The 25,177-nt window shown below is 28.0% G+C and overlaps 1 protein-coding gene across 1 annotated transcript in view; it reads right to left on the bottom strand.

Moving 5' to 3' along the window:
- LOC107447997 (carbonic anhydrase-related protein 10-like) overlaps window positions 1-25,177 on the bottom strand; it is a 595,805-nt gene that overhangs the window by 515,955 nt on the left and 54,673 nt on the right. Inside the window, exon 2 of the mRNA XM_071187366.1 lies at window positions 8,889-8,936. Within this exon, the coding sequence (XP_071043467.1) occupies window positions 8,889-8,936 (48 nt within the window). The remainder of the gene's footprint in view (window positions 1-8,888; window positions 8,937-25,177) is intronic.

The following is a 25,177-nucleotide window of genomic DNA, read 5'->3' as shown; positions in this document are numbered from 1 at the left end:
TTCATTTTTCTCCTCCGTTTTACTTCTTTATTGTAAATGATTAAAAAATTTTTGAAAGGCAGTATTTTTCATTTTATTTTTCTCCGGTAAGAAATCGATTTTTTTTTCAGATTCTTTTTATTTTTTCTAATTCATTGCCCAAGCACTAGACTGTCACATTATTATTAGATTCTTTTTCAATTATATCACCACAAAAGAAATAATATCTTAATATTCGTAGTTGGGAGGAAAATCATAACTGAACACATTTGTGTCTCATGAAAAACGAGTTCGTAATATTGGAAGAAATTAATTATTTAAACTTAAAAAAAAATTTAAGCGGAGGCAGATGGTGCAAAGGAGAGTCATAAACTCTGAACATTTAATGAATAAAAAGCGGGAAAGTATTATTTATAACGTTGGAATTTTAAATACGAAAATACAAATGACTTAATAAACTTTTAAATAAATGTCACTCTACGTAAAATAAATATTTACTGAAAAATAGTTGAAGTACGTTGTTTTCCTTTGTATTTCATGTGTCATTTGCCAATCATTGTAAAAATGATGTCATTAAGTTTTAGATCATTTATATGGATATTTAACTAAACGCTGAGAAAGAAAACATGAGCAATACTACTGGAATATGGTAAAATTTACCGTGTTTCTTACTCTATGGAAACACCAATAAGATCGGTAAAATTTCTCGAAGAGTTTTAGTAATATATTTCGTAAAATTAACCGTAAAATATAGTTTTATAACAAGTAATAAAATTTGGTAAATGCGGTAAAAATGAGAAATTTATCATGATACTTTAGAGCCTGGCATAAAAATCATTTGCTCGGTTAAATTTACTTTTCAGTTTCTTATTTTTTACTGAATGTGTATTAATTTTTGATAACCTGATGTGTAATAATTTTGAAAACCAGAATTTCCAGCAAACTATTACCATATGATCGTAAAAGCTAACAAATGAATGGTTTAAATACTGTATGATTTGATAAACGAGAACTGTGTATTTTTTACCAAAAAAGTCATTTACATACAGTTTGGTAATTTAAAACTAGAAAAAAAAGCTAATGTGTAATATTATCTTGTCTTAAACAAATGCACATTATAATTTTGGAATATTTTAAATTGCGGTCATCTGATATTTTGAATGCTTTGCTAATTTAGTGAAATGGTTATAAATACATAAATGAAACAGATGAACTGAACATAGTCTATTTAGCTTGAATATGCTCCAAATTGAAATTTCATCCGAATACATTATCGAGGAAATTTTATGAGCATGCATTTTGAAGCAACTGTATTTGTAATCTTAAAACCCCTTCTTCTACAAAAAAAATAATAAAATTTTGTTAAAAAAATTCGTTATTTTGATGACTGATTGAAAATGTTAAGTCAAATCACAATCATAATCAGTTGTCTTAAATTTTAGTTTAAAAATTAAAAACAATAGAGAATAGAGAAATCTTCTCTTTCTATTCAAGTTTTCCAAGTTACGAGAATTTAAATTTTGGTTGTAGAAAACTTACTTTATAATTAAAATAATGGCTAATAAAAATTAAAGTCTCGAGAACATCAAAATACATTTATATAATAACTATTATAACAAACGACGCCTGGTGGCTGAGCGGTAGCACTTCACTGTGTCGTGCCGCAGGTCCTTGGTTCGATTCTCGGACCGGGCAAGGTTGACTCAGCCTTTCATCCCATCAGTGGGACGATAAATCAGCACCTAGCATGCTTGGGAACTAAACACTGGGGGTTCCGCGTTCGGCTGACCACCTGACCGGAGCATCTGCTCCTGCACCCCAGAGCCCAAGGTCAAGAAAACTGAGATGGGCACAGTAGGCCTTGGCCCTCTATGGGCTGTCACTGACTTTAGTTTAGTTTATTATAGCAAACAATGTTTTTTGTTGTTTAATGTTTTGCAGTACATAACAGTTTCCTCGTCCAGATATACAGCCAGATATTTAAAATGTACCTTATTTTTAAACATTTTTTAACAATGCGTCTATAAATAAATGCATTTAGCACAGATATAAATTTGTTTTTCAAACTAGGATCTGAATTAAAAGTTTTTGAAATATAACCTTCCTTTAACGTTTAGAAAGGGTACGCATATTTTTGAAACTAAATAAGAACAATTAAACACATACTCAGTCACAAAATATATCTTTAGGTGTAAAAGTAATTTTTACTTCTTTTGTGTAAAATATTGCTCCTGGTATAAATTTATTTATGTATTTATTCTTGAAACGTTATTATTAAAAAAATCATTTAAAAATAGAAGAATAAAACTACAAAAATGAATAAAAACTGAGTTAAATATCTATGTTTTTTATTCTATTTGAATGCCGGCGCTAAATATTCGATCCATACCAAACATTCGTCTATCAAAGTTTAACTTTATATACTTGCGATTTCTAACTCAACCTAGAAGATAGAGAATTTACTGGATTAAAAATTAATACTTCGCTAAAATATTAAAGAAAAAAAGTTCACAATTTATTGAACTTATGAGCGTAAACTGGAGTGAGAGCAAATTATAATTTAAACTGAATTTAATAATTTTTCTGACATTTTTCTTGAATATAGAAATAATGGAAACCCTGAAAAATTATTTTTAAAAACCTATTAAGTTTACTTATAGTTCAAAACCAAGATTTTTAAGATTAGAAAGAAAACAGTTATAATGCATGCTTCCTTATTCAAAACTGCGGTGTTTATAGTGACTGTATGTGTAACATGTCAAATATATGAAAATCAACATCATTTTCATAGCATTAATTAAAAGATCTTCATCTAGAAATAAAAGGTAAAAATTATTATTTTTCTTTATTTCATATTTATTACTTTTGTCTACTGACTAATACTTATGATTCCTTTAGTTAGTACTACTTTTTGTTTCAAAGATGCCGTTTTAACATTTCGAATAATGAAATGCATTAAAAAGAAATATTTTCAGAACAATGCAAAATTCCATAAAGGCAGTTTAAAATCATAAGAAATAATAAGTTTCAAATTATTTAAGTAAAAATTGAGAAAATAAGCAAATTAAATGTGGAAAGAAAATCTTCTAGAAAGTTCAACGAAATTCCACTCAAATAAGTTAAAACTAATTCATTATCAAAAGCATTCTAAAAAAGGAATAGAAAAAGCAGCAGGTTTGCAGTAGTTTAATTATTTAATTTTATATGCTTGAAAACGTTATGTTTTTTTAAAGTTATTTTTTTTAAACTGTATTTTTTTTCTTTTTATATTATATTGAAAGTTTTAATCATATTCTTTTTAATTGTATTACATATATATTGACTATTTATGCATTAAATTTAACTATTTAAACTTTGAATTAGTATTTAAGTTCTACTATAATAAATATTACACTTTTTCTTAAATAATCGCAAACGATTATACATTTTCTAACAAGAATGATAATGAATAAATAATAATGGTAGATATTTAATACACTCTAATAAATAATTTTTATGTAAAATTATTTTATAGTTTATCATACCAAAAATTAGTTAACTCTTAACGTGGGACTTAAAAGAGGGGCACAAGAGACAAAAAATTTTATAAATTAGAACTGTAAATTTGAAAAATTGCGCAATAAAGGTTTTACTGTTTAGCAGATTTCATTACTATTAGTCCTCATGCATAATCGATCAAAAAATATAGATTTTTTTTTAATCAAAATGTAATCTGAAACTTAGCTTTTGTTTCTTCCTTCTAAACCTTAGACGATTGTTGTAGTTCATTCACGTCGCACCAAAGCTGCACAATGGGCTTTTGGCGACGGTCTGGGAAGCATCCCTGAGGATGATCCGAAGACATGCTATCACAATTTTGATCCTCTGCAGAGGGGATGGCACCCCTGCTTCGGTAGCCCAACGACCTGCACGCGAAGTCGAGCACTTTACGGTAGCACAGTTTAACGAGGACCAATACAAACCTTAAACGAAAGTGGAAGTTTAAGAGATATTTTTTCTGCTTCTTTTTTTTCTAACTTTAAAAGTATATAACTCAACAGTTTATCTGAAAAAGCTGAAAAATTATACGCATTCACAAATTTTTTATTACTAATCTTCATAAATTAAAATAAATAAAAATAAGCTTTTATATAAATTTAAAAAAATAACAACTTAATGTAACCCTAAAACTATGAACAAAAATGTAATCCTTTATATCCAATTTTTTAAAGCAGTATAAAGTTTTCAAGAGATTGTTAGCTATTGATAATTTTATTCAATACACTTTTAATCTGAATAAACTAAATTAACCTAAAAATGAATTAAATTCACATAAAAAATCTGAATTTGAATAATAATTTCAGTTTTAATAATAATGATTTTTCTATAATAATGCTGTTTTTAATATAACTGCTATTAGATAATAACTTTGATCTAGTATAACTTAGTTTTGATAATAATTTTGCTTTTTATTAAATTGAAAATGATACGTCGGAAAATTAACAATATAGTTTAATTTGAAACAAAAAGATAATAACTAACTAAAAGTTACATATTTATCGTTTCATTTATATATTTCAGTATATTTTTTTAAAACCAAATATATGCTATAAATATCATTGCATCGCTATATTTAATCACTAAAAACAACCAAAGCCTGTTATTTTATGCAGTTTTTAGGTATTATATTTGTAATTAAAAAAACATAAAAATAGTGGCAGTCAAAGTTTCAACAATTGGTCATTAAAACACTCAAAAAAGCATGCATAGCTACATGCTTTTTTAAATGGAGTAAACATTAAACAAATCAAATGTTTGCACTATTTAAGAGAATAATAAAAAAAATTTTTAGTATTTATTAGATATTTTTGTTTCGCATTCTGTATCCTTTTTACCAAACGGAGAATTTCAATTAAACAAGAGTACTTGAGAACTAATTTTTTATCGTTAAAACATCAAAATTATTGCAACTAATTTTGCATTATTATTGCCAAATTTCTCATTGAAAAATGTCCAAAAAAAGGACAATCGTTTCTTTGCTAGGAATAAATATATTAAAATTAATTTACATTTAATTAAAATACTATTTCAATACTTTTACCTTATTATTAAGAATATTTTCAAAGTTCTCATTAAAACTAAATACCTACTTTTTACGAAATTTAATTTAATTTCCAAACTCTGTTAAAATCACAAATGACCGAATAAGAAACATCATCAATAAATTTTGAAATGTAATAAAATGCCGAAATAAGAAAAACTGTGGACCATCGCCACCGGTGCTTTTGAAAAATCCAGATAGAGCCAAATGACCGTGGAAGCTATAAGGAATGCACATTTGACTCAAATTTCGCCGTAAACCGTTTTTTTTTTCTTCTTTTTTTTTCACTTTCATTTTTACCTAGTATTTTTATTTTGGTAAGAAAAATCAATAAAAATAAATCATTGGACGAATTGAAAAGTTGGGCAATGTACCATGAGAAAAGAGAACATTAAAATGAAATTTATCGAATTTGACTCTTTCCCCCCTATTTGATACTTCAGAAGATTCGGATGCGACCATCTTGGATTCAACGCGCTATAAAAATGATAAACTTTTTAATAAAAACGTTAAAACTTGGCAGATGCATCAAAATGAACTTGTTTTCATTTTTCAAATGCATCCTTGTAGTAAGAAATCTATCAATAAAACTCTTGATCGACTAAATTCATCGTTTACCCGTTCGCCCAAATTGTGAATCGAAATTTTTCTTTTGCAGCGATATCGAAATTGTGATAAAATATGATCGTTGCTCGATTTCAGAGTAGAGTTTCTTTCACTGACTTTTTCGTGGCATAATCAAACACTCAGGAATACATCTAAATATTTAAAACAGCAATACCATTTTTAAGGAACTCTAAATTAAATTATTAAACATGCGCAAAATAAAATCGAAAATGATCTTTTTTAAAGAATGCTTCAAATTCCTGTTGAATTAGCCATTTCAATTTACTTATTTGCTGAAATTAATAAATTGGTGTGACTGGAAATTATACAACAATCAAAAATTTAAAATGACTTATTTTCAGAAATACAGCAGTGATTGCATTTCATTCGTAAAATAAGCATAGTATAAGAAAAATTGCTTTAACCTTTTGATGCAGAATTTTTACTGAACATATTTTTCATAGTTAATTCAGTATACAATATTGATTTAGGTCAACATAATTGAACAATATTGTATTTAGTATTTTAATAATTTATGGTTAAGAAATATAGCATTAAACATTTTTTGCGTTAAAGGTAAATTCTTCCAAGCAATTTTTTTTTAAAATTTCCTCTTATTTGTTGTTAATTAGATCTAAGAGAAACAGTTATTCATAAATGAAATTTATTTAGTTTAAAAAATAAATTATTGATACATTTTTTAATATGAATGAACTATAAAATATATAATTTTTCAAACTATTTTTTCTTCGGATTTTATATTTTAGTACAAACATAATTCTGATAATCTAACAGATTTTTTTAGTAACTATCAGACAGTTTTTTATAATTAAACAATACCAATATAAATATATATACGCAATTAAAATGCTTTTGAGTAACGAATCTACTATTTTAATTTAAGTTAAATAAATAAATAAAAGCATTTCCTTATAGTTATATTATTGTTTTAAATCATTGTTACAGTAATAAATCTTCGCAATATTTGTAATTCTTATAAAACTATTTGTTTAAATCATTATATACCATCAACTATTACAAATGCAAAATTACGAGAAAATAATAAAACAATATCTGGCAATTCATTTAAATCTGGTGTACATAATTAAATAAAATTTCCCATTAGTTTTAAATGATATTTCTACAATACCTTTAAAAAATGTAAGGTTATATTATACGGTTTATTTTCGTTCTCATCCACCTTTAATTAGAAGATAAAAACCTTTAAACTCCGCATTTAATGGCTTAGAATAACAGAAGCCACTTAGCTTTTTTTTCTGTTTATCTTTTTACCACACTGACAAACAGCATTCCATTAAAATTCTGTCGGTGTTTCATAACATATTGACAGCAGAAAAAGCTTTACATTAATTTGAAAAGAGCTTAGAACTTCTATGCTTTCTTATTTCTTAAACACAAAACATTCTTTCAGCTTTTCAGGCAAGATAAAATTTCTAGATTTTTTTTCTTCACTGATGTCATTGGTAGCTTTTTTTATAAATATAAAAATGTGTTTTCTTATCTAAGTAAATTAAGTTGTAATATGGAATTCCCTTATATTCTTTTAAACATGCTAGAAGAAGGTTTTAGATTTTAAGTAAACGTCACACTCACCAGAGGGCGTCCATTAAAGGAGATCGATTAATGGCGAATTAGGCAGAGTGTTGTATCCGCGGGATTGATTTAAATCTCATATAAAGTGTTGTGTTTAATTAACTAGAGTTCTGGTTTGCTTGCTTTTAATTCTTTTCAACAGGATTAAAAAAAAAAGATTGATGAGCTTAAGATATGAGATCGCATTTTCAGTAATGTAACTTCAACCTATGTTAAAGAAATTACAGTTTTTTGAAAAAAGTAATTTTCCCTATTCAGTTTAATTTTTTTTAATCCATAAAATGCTGAAATCAATTTATCAAAACAATGCAACTCATTGAACTAGAAAAATGTATGTAATAATTATTTATGCATTGGGAGCATTATAACTAGTATAATTTATTAATTTTATAAATTGAAGTTTCTTGTTTGAAAAGGTTCTATATTTTCTTTTTAGTACCTATATATTAATAATTTAAAATCTTCAGCTTGAAGATAAAGGTCAGGGATAGAGCTGTCTGGAGAAGCATTGCATGGCAGGCTAAGGCCCACTCTGGACTGTACTACCAATAAAGAAGAAGATGTATACCTACACACAGCTTCTAAAGCTCCTATAATTTCTGCTAATATTAATTAAACAAATATTGAAATATCCTGCCACTTCATTGACATATTTATTTATTAAGTTAGGAAATTTAAAAAAAAAACAATATCAGCTCATTTTGTCTTTACATTGGTACCAGTATACTGATTTATATTATTTTGGGACAACTTGTTTTATGTTTAAGTCTTAGGTATAGCAATTTTGCCATTTTTCTGTAGTTAAATATATATTTTGTTTATTAAAGCATCTACAAGTGAACAATTCTAACGCAAAAGTATTAGTGATATTTTTGTGAGGAATAGCAATATTAAAACTACTATATAAAGTGCATTCTTTTCAAAATTTTTAACATGAAATTGATTTATGTTTTCAAAATCATCACATTAATGTTCAACGCTAATTAATTGAGATACTTTAATTGGATGACTCGTAAGGCATAACGTGAAACGCAGTGCATGAAAAAAGTCAATAATTGTGACAAAAATTATTAGGACCACCTGGCTTTTATGTTGCTAATTGTATGTACAAGAATTTCACTTAATGCATTTCTCCATTTAAAATGTTACGTTTGAAGCTATATGTGAATAAAATAAAATTTTATATACAAAAGTCTTCAACAATTAAATTCAACAATTAAACAATTCGTCTCCAGCAATTAAACAATTAAACAACTACATGGCTACATGTAGTTGCTTAAAAGAAAAATCAATATATTGCGAAATTTTAAAATATATTTTTGTTAGAAGCTCAAAAATAATAAATTTAAAGCTAATTTTTATATTTATTAAAAGGACATTTAAAGCATTTTTTTCCTGTGATCTTCAATTATTCGACATTCACATTATCAAATTGTTCAGAAATGTGTTTCAAGAACAATGTGCTTCCATCTAGAGGATATTTCAAAAACTAATTAGATACCTATCTAGAAAAATCATTAAGGAACAGTTAGATGCAAAAGTATTTCTTTTAGAAAGATGAAAATAAGATTTATTTTTCCATTATTAAGTGCAAAAGAAAATTACTTACCCGATATACCATCATATGTCCACCATTCTTCCCAATTTCCGATTGCACCTAAAATTAAGTAAACAGATAAGTTTCTACCAATCTTTATTTGAATATATTGGTATATGAAAGGCAAAGAGACGTCTACATTTATACTAAGTGATATATATTTACATTATCCAATGTTTACTTAACCAATTATTTGAAATAAAATTGAATTTCCATAAAATGAAACGCTTATATCCTTTAATATGCCTCAGCTAAGCCGAAGCTCTAATATATCACCTACCCAGTATAATACGCCAGGAAATTTTCTGCAATATTATTCTAAATTGAAATGCAAATATATGATTGAATACTAAAAGGTATACATATTGAACAGCTTGAGCTTTAAAACATCTTATAAATTAGTATTGGGTTTTAAAGTAACATAGGATATTTCATTAAAATATTCCTTAATACTTAACCATTATTCATTTCTAGTTTTATTTAAACTTGGACGTAATCGAACTGAATTACCCAAGCAATAACAATATTTCATGCACCACAAACTCTAATACATTTTATAAATTATCATTTACAGTATTGATTATCATTTTGCAATTGTCTTTAGTTCAGGGTTCACAATTTATTTCTCTGTACTTTTGATATTTAAGAATATGTACGATGCAATTATGGAAAAGTGAGGGAAGCTGAAATGGTTCATACAATTAGTTTTAAATCCTAGATTGAAAAGAAATGTTTTTTTAAGTTTCTTTTTAAATAAAACATTTAAAATTTAACATTTTGTGAAAGGTATCTGAATTTATATTAAATGGTGACAGAGAGAAAAAATTAGTCAGTAGTTATTACAAATGTATATATTAATTTATCTATTCAATATATTATATTTATATATTCAATCTTTGAAGCAAGAGTATTTATTATTAAACTAGACTTTGTAGTAAATATAAACTTGCATTTCATTACGAAAGAAAAATAGTAAAAAAAAGTAACAGTCTAATACTGTCATATCTATCAGTAGTCAATAGGCTTCAAACTTCACAAATATATATACATATATATATGTACAACAAAATAAATAAATACAAAAAAACACGAAGAAAATTAAGAAAAACAATAAGTTTCATTTATTGAACATTAAAGTTTAATTTATTGAAGTATTTATTTACACATAAGTTTCATTTATTGAACATTTCATTTATTTCATTAAACAGAACTCATTAGACAAGTTCAAAATGAAGATAAAACAAAGGAAAATTATAGATATTTTTAAAGAATTTTTTTAAAGAACCCGGAAAATAATTCCGGATTTTTAAAAAAATTTTTAACCTTTTTTTTTGTCCCAGCTGTTTGCTATTTTATTATTGTTATTTTTCTTCCCCCCTCCCTTTTTTTATATGTCTGTAATTTTCCTTTGTTTTATCATATATAAATATATATATATTTATATTTATTTACATATATAATATAAATTTTTTTTGGAATCAGTGATTACGACTGAAAAAAGAGATAAGTGATGATCATTGATAAACAATATTATTAAAAATTAATCTGATAAGCAGAACATATTTTCCTATTTTAATTCCAATGATATTAGCCGACAAAAAAGTAGAAAAAAACAATTATTGAAAGTTTGTGAATTGCTTAAAAAAATTCGGAAATAACCTTTAACTTTACGTGTTAAATGATAATCTCAAGACCATTACAGGAATTCGTTCAATAATGTTTTAAGTCTAAAAATATGGAAGTAAATAACTTCTTACTGTTATCTGAGATAAAATTCTGAATCCATTAATAGTGGTCAAATGTTTCAAAACAATTACATGGATAGTTTTATGAATGACACATTGTTCGCTATCATTACTATTTTAGAGTTTAATGAACCAGAAAACTTTATTTTCTTATTCCATATTTTACTTGATGTTGCCTGTTATCACCATATATATCATTGTTTAAAACACACAATTCTTTATTCAAATGAAAACATATCTTTTTATCAATAATTTATTCAACGCCCATTTAAACAAAACATCACCTATTAATAATAAGAACAGTAAAACACAAATTATTTATTATATCTTAATGTTTCTTATCTTGTCCACTGTCAACGTAATTAATTTCTCAACACACAACCTTACTAATATACAAGTAGAATATGCGTGTATTTTGAGGATAAAGAGCCTGTTCCATTAATCAAAACACGTTTTGGAATCCATATACCGAAGACGATATTCTGTATGGTAATATAGTGCATAAACACTTCCCTTTCAAAAGTGTTTCGATTATTAAACCACATGTAAACTCGCAACTCTCTTTAGAGAGACATTAATATTATATCTAGTCAAGCTCTTCCATGTTGTTATACAATAACCTCAGCGTTTGTTTAAACAGCTGCATACTCTAACCGTCAATGAAGTATAGGATAGGCAAAGCAATTGTGGGAGGGACAATATATGCCATCATGTGAATAGTAGCTTCTATTTATGGAGTTAGCAGTTAATTTCTCGACAAGCTTTATTAAAAGCCATCCCTTCAATAAGACACCGATGAACATAATAGAATAGTAGGATAGTGATTGAATATTTTAAAATATAAGTGAAAAAGTATAATGAAGGATTAGGTTGTCATCGAAGTGGGAGGCAGCTCACACGTTGCAGCTAATTACAAGATTACTCGTAAAGCTCAAACAAAACTCTTGATGAAAGAAGGCATTTATATGAAAAGAAGCTGTAGATATTCCACGAATAATGTTTAAATTAGCGGAAAAGTTTGAATTTTAAATTACTGATTAGATGATTATAATTAATATGCTTGTAAAACTGCAGTTTTAAATACAAATGCTTTATTCGTTGTGGAGTTACAAGGTAATGGAAAAGTTTAAATTAAAAAAATGGAAATGAGAAATATCATAGTAATTGAAATTGATTATTCTTGATGTCTTAACAAACATTTAAATCAAATCAACAATTGTATACATATTTAGCAATAGAAATGGGTAGTGATGGTTTCTAAAAAATACAATTACTACATTTGAGAAACAATGAAGCCAATTGATTGCTTAAAGAATAATCAGCATGCGTCTAAACTTCCCTTTGAGCTATGTTTGGTCAAATTTAACTGCTTTCTCTTAATTCTGGTTATATTCAACAGTTATGATAAGTTGTTTAAGTTTATAAGTTTCAAAAGAAATGGACCATTTTATGAAGTGAGTTTAAGAATATATATAACTCTATTACTTATTTAAAGTATAGCTATATTCAGGTTTCAGGGTTTCTTTGGATAAATTAGGTCAAAAGTAATTACTTTCTTCTAAATCTGTTAAAAATTCAACTGCTTTGTTTCTGCATTAATCAAATTTAAATTGATAAGCTTACAAAAATTGGTAAACTTTATCTGAGAATCTTATAATTCAAAAAATACGAAAAATATTCTATATGATGGCACTCAAATTGGCTAGACCTTTCGATACTAAATTAATCCATAGAATGATAATTCAATATGAATGCCTTTTTTACACCATTTTAGGTTATTTTAGCATAATTAAGCATCTTATCACCGCAAGTTACTGATTACGCATGTAAAATGATGTTAATTAATATGCTTGTCAAAATACAGTTTGAAATGCAAAATTCTTTATTAGTTGTGTAGTTACATGGTAATGGGAAAAAGTTTAGATCAAAAGTGGTTGAAAAATAAAGGAAATTATAAATCTCATGATAAAGGAAAATTTTGATTATTTTTGATTTCTTCATAAATATTTAAATCAAATAAACAATTGTACATGTATTGTGACACAGAAATAAGTAGTGATGATTTATAAGAAATGCAATCACTTTATTTCAGAAAATATCAAGCCAATTTTGTACTTAAAGAATAATCTGTCTATATCTAAATGTTTTCTCCAGCATGGGCATGTTGTGGTATATATGGTAAAATCTAACTGTTAACTGGTTATTTTTAATAGTTATGATTCAAATTGTATGAGTTGATAAGTCTTAAAAAATTAACAAGATTATGTTGTGAGTTTTAAAATTTATTTAAAACATAAATCTTTCTAGGTTTCGATTTTTTTCGGCAGTGGTTTGCTTTGATATAGTAGGCCAAATGTAATTGCTATCTTCTAAATCTGTTAAAGTTCAACTACGTTAATTTAAAACAAACTGAAATTAATAACTTTATAGAAACACAGCAACTTTAATAATTTAGCGAACTTTTAATAACAGTGAACGATAATAATTGAAAAATACAAAATTTATTTTACATGAAGCCAGACCTTTTATTACTAAATTAACTCACATGAATTCAACATGAACGCTTTTTTTCACCATTTAAGGAAAGTTTAGAAAATAGAAGCATCTCATCAGCGATAAAAGGGTTTTCCAAAATCGAAGTTGAAAACCCCAAGCACACATTAATGAGTATTGTACCATGCTCAAAACAATGCATACTCATTAATAAGTATTGTAACATGCTCAAAACAATGTATATTCATTTTTATGACTATGTCCTTTCTCGCTTAAACAACATTTTACTCAAAATAAGTGCATGACGTATAATTTTTGTTACTATGCATTTCGCTCAAAAATGAGTACATGCTGTTCTAATGATATCACTTTGCTCAACAATGAGTATTTTTGTAGTCAAATAAGACTACATTAGTTTCGGAACTATTTCGGCACATTTCTCACTATTATGTCATTAATAAATGTATTTTCAGACATACAAATATATAAATGATTTTTGTTTGATTTCTAATATTATTTTTAACATTATGAAAATGGACTAAAACATAATTAAGTTTTTCAACAATTATTTAAATCACTATCTGTATGCAAATAAAAATGCTTTAGTAAACAAATTATGTTATTTCCGTGAAAAAGCCCCAGGCTTTTAATGTTTTCTGCTTAATTCTTTCCCATTTATTTGAATGTAAAAATTTTGTATACAAATACAAAGTATACAAATAAAATATAAAAATTTTCATACCATTAAATCAACAGAATATAGCACGCATTTTTCCCGGAATTACATTTATTTACTTAGTTCCATTGGATAAACTAGCATTTGAAAGTTTTTATAAATAAATAATAAATAGCAAACTATTTCGCTTTGTGCATATTTCGTTTTTAACTACTAAATACACACAAAAAAGTTATTTACTAGAAAAATATGCAAAAAGAAAAACGAACATAGTTAACGTTAGGCATTATTTGAGAAACGAGAATCTTTTTCTTCGTGTGTATCTAGGTGGATTCTTAAAGGTTTTAACCCCGCCATCTTTTCAACAGAATTGCTTTTCCAATACGGCCAAAGTTAAAGCACTTCTGTATTGAATCGGAAGATTGTGAATGGCTTCAATACAGTGGAACAAACGCAGCTGCATGAACAGCATGGCTACATGTAGTGCATTGAATGCTTTGAAACCTGTTTCAAAAAGATTCTTTGCTGCGTTTCTCAGTTACACTTTATGACAAAAAATAACTTTTTTCCTACAACACGAAAAGAGAAAATAGTCTCAAATTATCCGTTAATAAAGATGTGTTGTCAAAAATATGTTCGTGAAATGATGAATAACATGTTGTGCTTTCTTTGTTGCGAACAAAGGAAAGTCGTAATTGCCTGACTCAAAAATATCTTGAAATAAATTATCTTTTTAAGTTTTGTGCACGCTTTATTTGATTTTTCTTCTTCACCAATTGTTAAGAATATTTGCGATAAGTAATGTTTTGGATCGTGTTTATATTTTTTTTTCTTTTAAATATATTGAACATTGTGTTTTACCTATTCATTAAGACTCTTAAAAGATAAGTTTCAATATGTAGTGAAAGAGCTTGAATAGTCACGTGCCAAGTTTACTTTTTCTCGCAATTTTTGTTACAAAAGATATATTTTCTGTATGTTATAGCCAACATTTTACTGAATCTTTTTTTATTGCTGAATAATGGAATTTATCTTTTCAGTTCAATTAATATTTGGCATGCAAACATTGAGATACATCTTATATTTCTCTATTTTTAAAAACATTATGGGGAAATAAAGAACGAGTCTCAATACGTTGTTTAAAACAAATTTTTGAAAGAAATATTTTTATTCGTAGCCTTGGAAATATTTTTCAATAAATCAAAACAATAGCAGTACAATTTTGATTTCTATGAAATGTAATTGCACTTTTCTATGGATGTAAACATTTGTACATAGTTTGGAATTATGGAAAATGTTTAACGTCTTACGTGACTGCTTTAATACAGACAGAAAAAATGTTTTAAACAACATTTCATAACATTTTGTATAAAACTATTACAAATACTATTCTTTTAAAGTACAGTGCGCTAGAAAACGGAGCATCCTGATTTACTTTTGATCTAGTTTTCGGATCTTCTCGCTCTAGGAATCAATCTTAATGGGTTGAGAGGGTGACATCAAATATGATAATTAATTTGTATTAATTTACTTTGTCACTTTTACTTGTTTTTTATTTATTAATTTATTTTTGTGTGTTTATTGAAAGCTCATGCCTTCATGCACATTAAAAGCAATTTAATAGATTCATTGCAAAAATATTTCATTTAAAAAATCATTAAGGAATTTGTTCACACTAATTCCTTTAAACAATTGTTATTTGTCAATTTTATGCAATTACTCGCGTAATAACAATAGTTCGGTACTTAAAAATTTTTTGAAGCAATCTTATAGCTGGGAATGCATTTGTGGCAGTTTTATATTTTAATTATAAATGCATTTTTAAACACCGAATTGCAGTTACCGAGCAAAAAAGTAAATAAAATTGGCAAAATAATAATTGTTTGAAAGAATTTGAGCGAATCAACTACTAAAATTGTGCTTATTTTTTTAAACGAAACATTTGAAGCTATTGAAGCTATTAAATTAATTTTATTGTGAATAAAAATATGTGTTATCACACACAATAAACAAACACACAGAATATAAATAAATTACTTTCTTTGAAAAGTAAATAAAAAAAGTGACTATACATGCGCTGTAGAATTTTTTTTTTATCTCAACGCAAAAAATGGAGGCAACTACTTTTTTACAGTGTAAATATACAACCTAAATAAAGGATTCTTACTTTATATTGCATAGTAAAATTAACTTAATGGACTCTTAAGTGCATCCTAGTTTACTACAATTATAAATTTTTGAAAAGCAAAATTCTTGGTGACTACTATATCCCCAAGCTGAGTAAAAGAAAATTCGTGGTGTTTCTTTACACCAAGAACTACCCTTGGTTCTTGGTGCAGTAAAACACCTAGATCCGTGAGTTATGTATGGCGTTCCCCTACACTATTTTGGTGTTAAATATTTGCCCCGATTTTTTGTGCTGGGATAACACAAATTTTTTCACAATGTAGTTTCAAAATTAGTTGACTTTATCTGATACGAGAATGACAGTTTAAGTGTTAAAAAAAACTGAATGATTTTAGCGGTAGTCCTCCTCCACTAATTAATTTCTCTACCTATAACGTACTTTAGGTTTCCGTAATTTCCCAACTTTATTGTTGTTGCCCTCAGACACATAAGGTTGAAAACCAGTAAATTGAAACTGCGGCGTAAATTAAAACTTAATTTTTCTTGGCGAAAGAGAAACACAAATCTTAACTAAAATTCAAAGAGCCATTTTTTAAAAAATATTCAGTGCAACAATTAAAAAAGCTAAATATGAATAAATGGTAGAACCGTGGTAGCATTAGCCATCCAATTATGTAAACCGGGTTTGAATTCCAGCGATTGCTGATCGATACGAATTTGGCCACGGGCTCGCACCGACTACAGTACTGACTTAAAATATACTGAGTAGTAGACGGATCTTAGGTTAGAGTCCCCTTGCCATCAGGGTAATCAGGGGTGGTTTTAGTGGTTTTCCTCAAAATGTAACGCAAACGCGGGTTAGTTAAATGCAGATCAAAAAGTCCTCCACGAAGGCAAATTTCTCCAAAACTTAGATGCAGGAGTTCCCTTAGCTTCTGGATTGGGATGAAAATTACGAGGCAATGGAGTTGAGCATTAGTAGTTGGACACCCAAAATTTGGTCGGCTGTTCAACGACGTTTATAAAATATGAATAAATGGATAAAAGAATAAAAGCTCCAAGTAAGATCTATCTACAGTATATCTCAAAAGTATTTGTTTCAGATTTATATACTCTTTCTAAGTGTTTAGCATCAGATAAGAATACAAAAAGAAACTCCACGTCCCATTCTTATCTAATAATGACAAGTTAAGGAAAGGAATGTTTGCAACAGAAGGAATCTCTAGTTGTCTTCCGGACTTACAGAAACAAGACACAAAGGGAAAAGCGTTTCAATTACTGAAAGGCTCTACAATCGTATCGTAGCTACCATTTAGTTCAAAAATGTTACTCCATTTAGTCTTTCGGTATTTGAAATTACTCGTAAGAATCCCATACTTTTATCGAATCTCTGACAGCTATATTCCCTTTAGTTCAACTATTTAATGAAGCTGTTAGAACTGTTAGCTGTTAGAAACACCACTTTAAAGTTTGGGACTTTGGTTTGGTTTTCTTTGTTCTTCTCAATTGACCACGTTTAATTGCTATCTGTACTAGCAGGCAAAAGTTTATGATACTTTCTGAAAAAAATCTGGGGAAAATAGATATTAAAATTAAATAAACCGTCAATTATTAATACAAAGCACAAATTGAAAAGAAATATATAAATATTTGTTGGGGTAAGGATTAGATTTTCATATGCTGAGGCACAATCTTTAAAGTTGGAAGCTTAATTTCTTTGTGCAGATGATAATCACAAAATTGTACTTTCTCTAAATAAACATATATTTTTCCTGACAAATCTTTAAAATAAGGGGGAAGTGGAGTGGAGGTACAGTGTAAAAAATAACTGTTTTATAAACTGCGTAATAAATAAAGTTTATAACTGTTTACTAATAGTAGAACTGTAAGTTCCACTAATAAGAAATTAACAAAAATAAATTAATAATATAATAATGATAAATTAATACCAAATATTATTAAATTCTACTAACAATTCTACTATTAAGGGTAAAACAGTATAATATATTCTACAGAAAATAGAAACTTATTAAAGCAAATTCTGATTTTTTTCTGCTTTATATCGGTACACGCGAGCTGCAAAAAATTCCCTTTTCTTACAGACTTTTTGACGGTCTTAAGCGGAGACAGAGCACTAGCTTCCAAATGAGTTGACCTGGGTTCGAGACCCGGCGTTGATTCGTCATGCGAATTCTACTCTCGGCTTGGATCGACCACAATGCTGATATAGTTAAGAAATTTTGCCTCCGTAGAAAATTTTTCGAAGGAACTAACCCATATTTAGCTTACATGGAGAGGAAAATCACGAAAACTCCAGCGGTTAGCCAGACGGCAAGGGGACTCTAACCCATAATCCGTCTGCCACTGAGGATATTTTATGTCAACATGGCTGTCGGTGCGAGCTGGATGCTGTAATCGCATTAACTATTCCTGGGATTTGTCCCCGGGGTATTTCATAGGGAGACGAGTGCTCTATCCCCTGAGCGGCCACAGCTCGTATTTTCATTCTTGTAGTTTCTTCTAAGAAAATATTAAATTATGACGTAGTGTTAGTTTCTGGCTCACAAAAAGAATTGAAATTCTTAATCGAAATCGCCCCACAAAAAATTTATATATCGGAAGAGTAAATAAATAAAGTAAAGAAAATTAAACTAAAATCTAAAAAAAAAATTTCTAGAATATTCTTTTAAGTTTTCCTCAGAAACAAATATAATTCTACTTAAACTCAACTTATTAATTGAAATGCAATACAAAAATATAAATAAAACGCATACTTAAAAATTTTCTTAAATCAATTACATAATTAATCGAGGTTATTAGCTCTTAACCAAACATATTTTAAATAGTTAAACATCAAACAAACTATTATTTTATAATCGTTTGTACAAATTAGAGCAACTTCTAGTTCATTAATTCTACAAAAAATGCATTCTGCAGCAAATACATTTTACGCGGAATTGATTCTAAAAGTAAAACAATTCTTGACATGATGCTCTAAATACCAACGAAAAAGAAAAGTTAGGAAAGTTGGTAAAATATCCGTTCGGATTGCTCAATGTCACTTGTTAAACAAGCCGAGCAAGCAAAACAAAAAAAGATTAAAAGACGCGGGAGAAAAATTGTTATTTTCTTTGCAAGAACAAAAGTAGTTTGCTGATGCACAGGAACACGATGAGTGAAGCATGGCTGAAAAAGGATAGTTTCGTCCTATAAAAAAAGGGGAAAAAAGGCCTTATTGGGTGAAATAATTCGAAAGGTCAAGAATGGGTGCTATCCCTTAGGAATGACAATAGCTGTAAGATGTTCATTCGATTTGCTAACTGGATGGCTATCGTAGATTTCATACTATTATAGGAAGAAGAAGATAGCAAATGTAGCTAAAAAAAAGGAAATTTTTATCTGTTAGTTCTAATATACAGTTTTATTCGAGCATACTTTAGAAATGACATCTAATGCACTTATGCGTTTTAATTAAAATTATTTATTTAATTAGCTAAATAACATAACTCGGGTTCCTAGAAACCAGGTAACGCATTTTTATAATTGATGTTTAGCCTCAACATAAATATATAGCATTTAGAAAAAACTTAAGAATTTAGTAAATATTGCTGATATAACTATATTATGTTATGCTATGATTATCCATTATAACAATAATCGCAACCGGCACTTTTAATCATTTTTGACTCTCAATCTTCACGCCAGTAAATTGGAGGGATGGCTGTTATGTTGCTGTGTTTAGTGGATTAGAAAGGTTAGGATATAGGTTAGATAGATTAGGACATACCGTAAACCGGGGCGAGTCTACCCATCCAGGGGCGAGTCTACCCATTTTAGTTTTATTTAATTTTCACTATTTTAAATTGCAAATAAAAAAATTTTTACCGACGGAGGACTTAGTTCAGACTCTAAGGAAGATGGCGCTGTAGTAGTTTGATCTGTTTTTATTTATTTGGTGTCTTTTTAACCGACCTGTTCAAACGTCTTTTGAGAGATTTGTATTGAAAATCAGCAAACTTTTAGTTGGTGCTCCGTAAGTATATTATTATTATTACTATATTCACTTTGGTTAAGTGATAAACTTATCTAAGACTAAGATTACATTAATTTTATATGAAAAAAAACAAAAAAAATTTTAGTTTTGCTGTTGTAAACAAAAAGCCAGAATTCGCGGGGCGAGTCTACCCATTCGTATTTAGTTTTAATAAAGCATAATAATATAATTTAGAACTTTGTTTATATTATAATGAAGTCATTTTAAATGAATTTGAGTATATTATTTGAATTCTGCATTGATAAATTTATCATTAATAAGAAAATTTATAGGTTAAATATAAATGTAAATATAAAATATGTTTATTTTACCCATTTTTTAAATTTTTATATTACAAAATTAACTTTTTTTATTTAATACAAGTTAAATAAATTATTATTTATAAATTATTATTACCTCCCAAAAGAATGGGAAAGGATTTTTCATGATACCCAATGTTTGAATTTCGATTTTGTTAATAATCTTTAATTATTATTATTTATTAATTATTTAATTGTAAATTAATATTAATTTTAATTTATTTTTATCAACAATAATCAGAAATTTTTTTTATTTTATAATGTTAATGATTGTAAAAAAAAATCTGTGATCAAAATGTGATAATCGATCAAATACTCAATTTGTGTTATTTTATGAATAAAAAAATGAAATATGTAATAAAGTTATGAATTTTACTTCATAAATATCCTATATAGTAACTAAAATAACAATTTAATAGTAAAATTTGATTATTTACAATGTTAACATTCATTTTAGTAGAATGGGTAGACTCGCCCCATACGAGAGATTTGTCAGCAGTTCTATAAAAATATACAGTAACAGCGTAACTGTTAATATTTTCTAAAATCGATTTCACAGCCTTAAAGAGGGATAAATAGCGATTCCGAAACACCTATTAAAAGCCTTTTTTCTTTAATATTTACAAAAGTTTGACCACTTAAAAGTTGACAAACTGAAAAAATGGGTAGACTCGCCCCGGTTTACGGTAGTTTAGGCTATGACTTCGTATTCATTTTTTGGGGTTATATTTTATATAATTTCTGCAACCTCAAGTAATAAGTTGATAGCGTAGGGCAGCAAATACAAACATGGTCTACAGCTTTTGCTGTTCGGCAAGACAAAAACGATTCTGAAAGACAAAAGTTTCTTTAGAAACGGCTTGAAGTTCACCAAGATTCAGATCAGTAGGTACCAGCTTATTCGTAAAATAAAGTCGTCTAGTGCTATACTGCCCTGCACTGTAAAAACATAGGATTGCACTGTAAAAGGTGCCGGATCATATTACTGTAAGAAGTACTGGCACTCAGGCTGCTTGTATTTTTTATCGTAAAAGCCATTTCAAACAAACTATGTTACGGAACAAAAAATCTGATTCACCGTAATTTTTACAGTAATAATTATTGTAAAATCACTGAATCACTCTTATTAAATAAGTATCACTGCAAGAATTACGATATAATATTTTACGGTAAAATAGACTTTACGGAAGATGCACCCAATGTGCTGGTACTTTATGCCATAATTTGATTCTGATTTTTTACAGTGTCATCACATTGCTACCATCATGCTGTTTGTAAAAAAATGTGGAGCCGAAATCTTTAATGAATCCCCCTTGACCGCAACAAGCTTTAGCGGCAGTAGTTTATTTTTCTTATCATTTAGCACAACTCACGATAATTAAGTTATTGGGGTGATTTCATAGAAAAAAGTATTCTGAAGTTGCAAAATATATAAAATGTATGAAAAACTTAGAATATGTTGTATATCACTTATGATTACTATATAAGTGCATCCCTTACTGCTAGAATACCATTGCATTTTTATGAGATAATAGACTATTTTAATCATAAAAATGCTTCAAAAATGAAAAGGCAAATTCTTTAAATAGACCCGTTGTTACGTTTTAATGATTCCGACAAAAACATTTCTATAACACATTTAGCTTGAATTCCAAGCATGCTTAGTTTTTTCGATAATAATTCAAACGAACGGTAGAAAAGGCAAATCACAATTACAAAATTTATTCAAAGTGTTTGGAAAACGGCGGCATACTTTAAGTATTGAAGTCGGTGAATTATGGATACCGAACTAAAACTCAGTAAACTCACTTCAGAAGATTAAAGCAATGAGCTTTCTCTTTTCTAACAAACCATTTTAATGGCACAAACTGGGTTTTAAAGGCACTTTAAATGAGTCTCCATTTCGCATTCAGTCATAGCAGTTACAAAAATGACAAAACCTAATTAAATTAATTGATGGCTCTCACATTACCAAAAATAAGAGTATCTAAACGTACATATAATTCATTAAAGAGCCCCAACATTTCAAAACCTTTTTCTTTTGTTTCGCCGTTCTCGTTACTTTTCCATTTATTTCAAAATGAAGAGGAAAAAATTTAGGAATAACATCACTTAGTTATGATGTTATTAAGCTTTTTGTATCAACTTATTATCCTAAATAACCATTTGTGAGTCAAACAAATATTTAATTATCTTTCTCTCTATTTAAAACAGCACCAACAATGATAATTTTTTTTATTTAATATATTTTCGCAAGTGACGAAAAGTTAAGAATTTAAATAGTTTTGAAAATAGTGTGTCGAGTGAAATTAAATATAGTAATTAATTTAACGTATAAATTTATGATGCTTCAGAAATGTTTAAATGAATTAGGCAAATAAATATCCTTCCAAATAGTTGATTTATGTTCCTTATTTTTTTTTAAACAAAAATAAATATTTATAAATATTTATCTATCTCTGAGCTATAAATTCGTCTCAAAGGAAAGCTATAATTAATAGTTCAATTAATTAGGTATTGATATTCTTCAGCTGGTTATTACTAAGAATTGAAAACATGCATATTTTGCATAAATTTTCCTTTTCTTCGGCGTTCTGTTATAGAATATTTTGTATTCCTTTTATTCTCACATCGCAAAGTAAAATGAGAAGAGAAAGTAATTCATATTTTCCCCTCGTTTTGAAAATTTGAATTGCTAATGCAGAATAAGAGATTTACCAAAAGCAGCTCACATCATTTGATTCCTTCTGATACTGCTGTAACAAATCTTTGCGTTGACATCGTGATCATTTCTAATTTTATTGCTTTGTTTATTTCTTCGTTATGCATGATTTACAAAAAAACTAAACTTGATAATGGGTTTAATATTCTTGATTAAAAATGAATTGTTTTAAGTTAAATTATGACACTCAGAAACATTTTATTTGCATTCAAAATACGCCAAATAAGAAATAAAATAACCCTAATGCACTGCAGAAACTGTAGTGTAATACCTATTCGAATTTATTTTTTAAAAACACCAAAAATTGTTAGTTATTTCAAGTTGAAACCAAATCAAGAGTTTATACACATTTTAAAGGATGTAGTTAAATCTAAAAACCAATAAATGAGAAAGTTTACTCAAAGATAAGACGCATTTGCTCCCTTCGTGAATTATTTTTACCAATTTTATCGTACCTTAGAAAATGTTTTGACGACTTCGGTAGTTTTTTTTTACATTTCAAGAAAGGTTGAAAATTGTTTTCTCCTCGAACGATTCTGAACATTCTGCAGAAACAGTAGTAAAGTCTTATACAGTAGTATATCCTTAATTTACATCCTTAATTAATATTTCCTGCTTTATAATGTATCGAAAAAATAACTTTACTGATTCGTATGTGCATCAATTTCTTACAGTGATTTTAATTTTTACACTACTTCTCACCAAGTAGTGTAAAAGAACATTGGTTCTTAGTGTAATGAAACACATGCATCTAAGAGTTACACTGTATATAAAGTGGTTGCCACCATTTTTGGTGTGGAGATAAACTAAAATTTACTGTGCATGAAGTCATTTTTTATTTACTTTTTTACAGTTATAGATATTTTTTTATATTTCTCAATTCATTTTTTGGTGTGTATATTTAATGACAACACAACTTTTCTCGCTCAATAGATTAAATTTAATTGCTTTATTGCTTAACATTTTAATACCAAGCACATGCATTCCCTCTTGTTATTTCGAAATTGTTATTTTGTTATCTTGTTATTTTGTTATTTTGCAATCCAATCCAAATCCAAAGAATTGTTATTTTTCACATTTTATGTAATTTTTTCGCGAATAAAAATTACGGCATGTGTATCTAAAAATTTGCTTGTTGTAAAAATAATTTTAATGTGCATGGAAATATGTGTTGTTAATAGGCAAACTCACAAAAATGAAATAAAAAACTGCAACAGTTAAAAATGTGAATAAAATGTGACTACGTGCACTGTAAAAAAAATTAAATTTTAATTTATCTCAACCCCAAAGTGGTTGTTGTTGTTAATTTACGTCGCACTAGAGCTGCACAATGGGTTATTGGCGACGGTCTGGGAAACATCCCGGAGGATGATCCGAAGACATGCCATCACAATTTTGATCCTCTGCGGAGGGGATAGCACCCCCGCTTGGGTAGCCCGACGACCTGCGAGCGAAGTAGAGCACTTTACGGTAGCACAGTTTAACGAGGACCAATACCGCACACCCTCGGTCCCTACGCAGACTGATCCAAGTGGTCACCCACCCGCACACTGACCGCAGCCAGTGATGCTTGACTTCGGTGATCTGCTGGCAACCGTGTCTTAACGATCAGTCCACTGCGGGACACCCCAAATTGGTCGCAACTACTATTTTTACAGCGTATGTGTGACTTTTTACTACAACCCTTTTGTGTAAAGCAGTTACCACCATTCTTAGCATTTAACAGTAACATTTTTTAAGGTGCTATATAACTAGAGTTTTAAAACATTTTACCGGTTTAATTCATGATTGTAATATCGTCTTTTTACAACTTAAATTATAGTTTTTATTATCACATATTTAGTAAAAAGTACGAATTAAAAGTAAAGTTAACCAAATAAACGGTTTTCACGCTTTGCTCTTATGTATCATGATAAAAATACCAAATTGTACCACATTTGCTAATTTTTTATCACAAATTACGAAACCATATATTATTGATAATTTTACAAATATCATAGCCAAGCTCTTCAATAAAATTATCGAACTTTTTAGTGTTCTTCCCATAGAGCCAAAAACACAGTAAATTTTGCCATATTCTGGTAGTTTTGACTTAATTTTTTTCTCTCAGTGCACTTATAAATTCGAAATCAGAAACAAAAACACAATTTCCTTCAATAAGCACATCGGATTTTGCTTTATTTAT

Source organism: Parasteatoda tepidariorum, chromosome X1 (assembly GCF_043381705.1).
Source record: "Parasteatoda tepidariorum isolate YZ-2023 chromosome X1, CAS_Ptep_4.0, whole genome shotgun sequence".
Taxonomy (NCBI): domain Eukaryota; kingdom Metazoa; phylum Arthropoda; class Arachnida; order Araneae; family Theridiidae; genus Parasteatoda; species Parasteatoda tepidariorum.
Note: the sequence above shows the minus strand (reverse complement) of the source record. Positions and strands in the feature narration are given on the sequence as shown.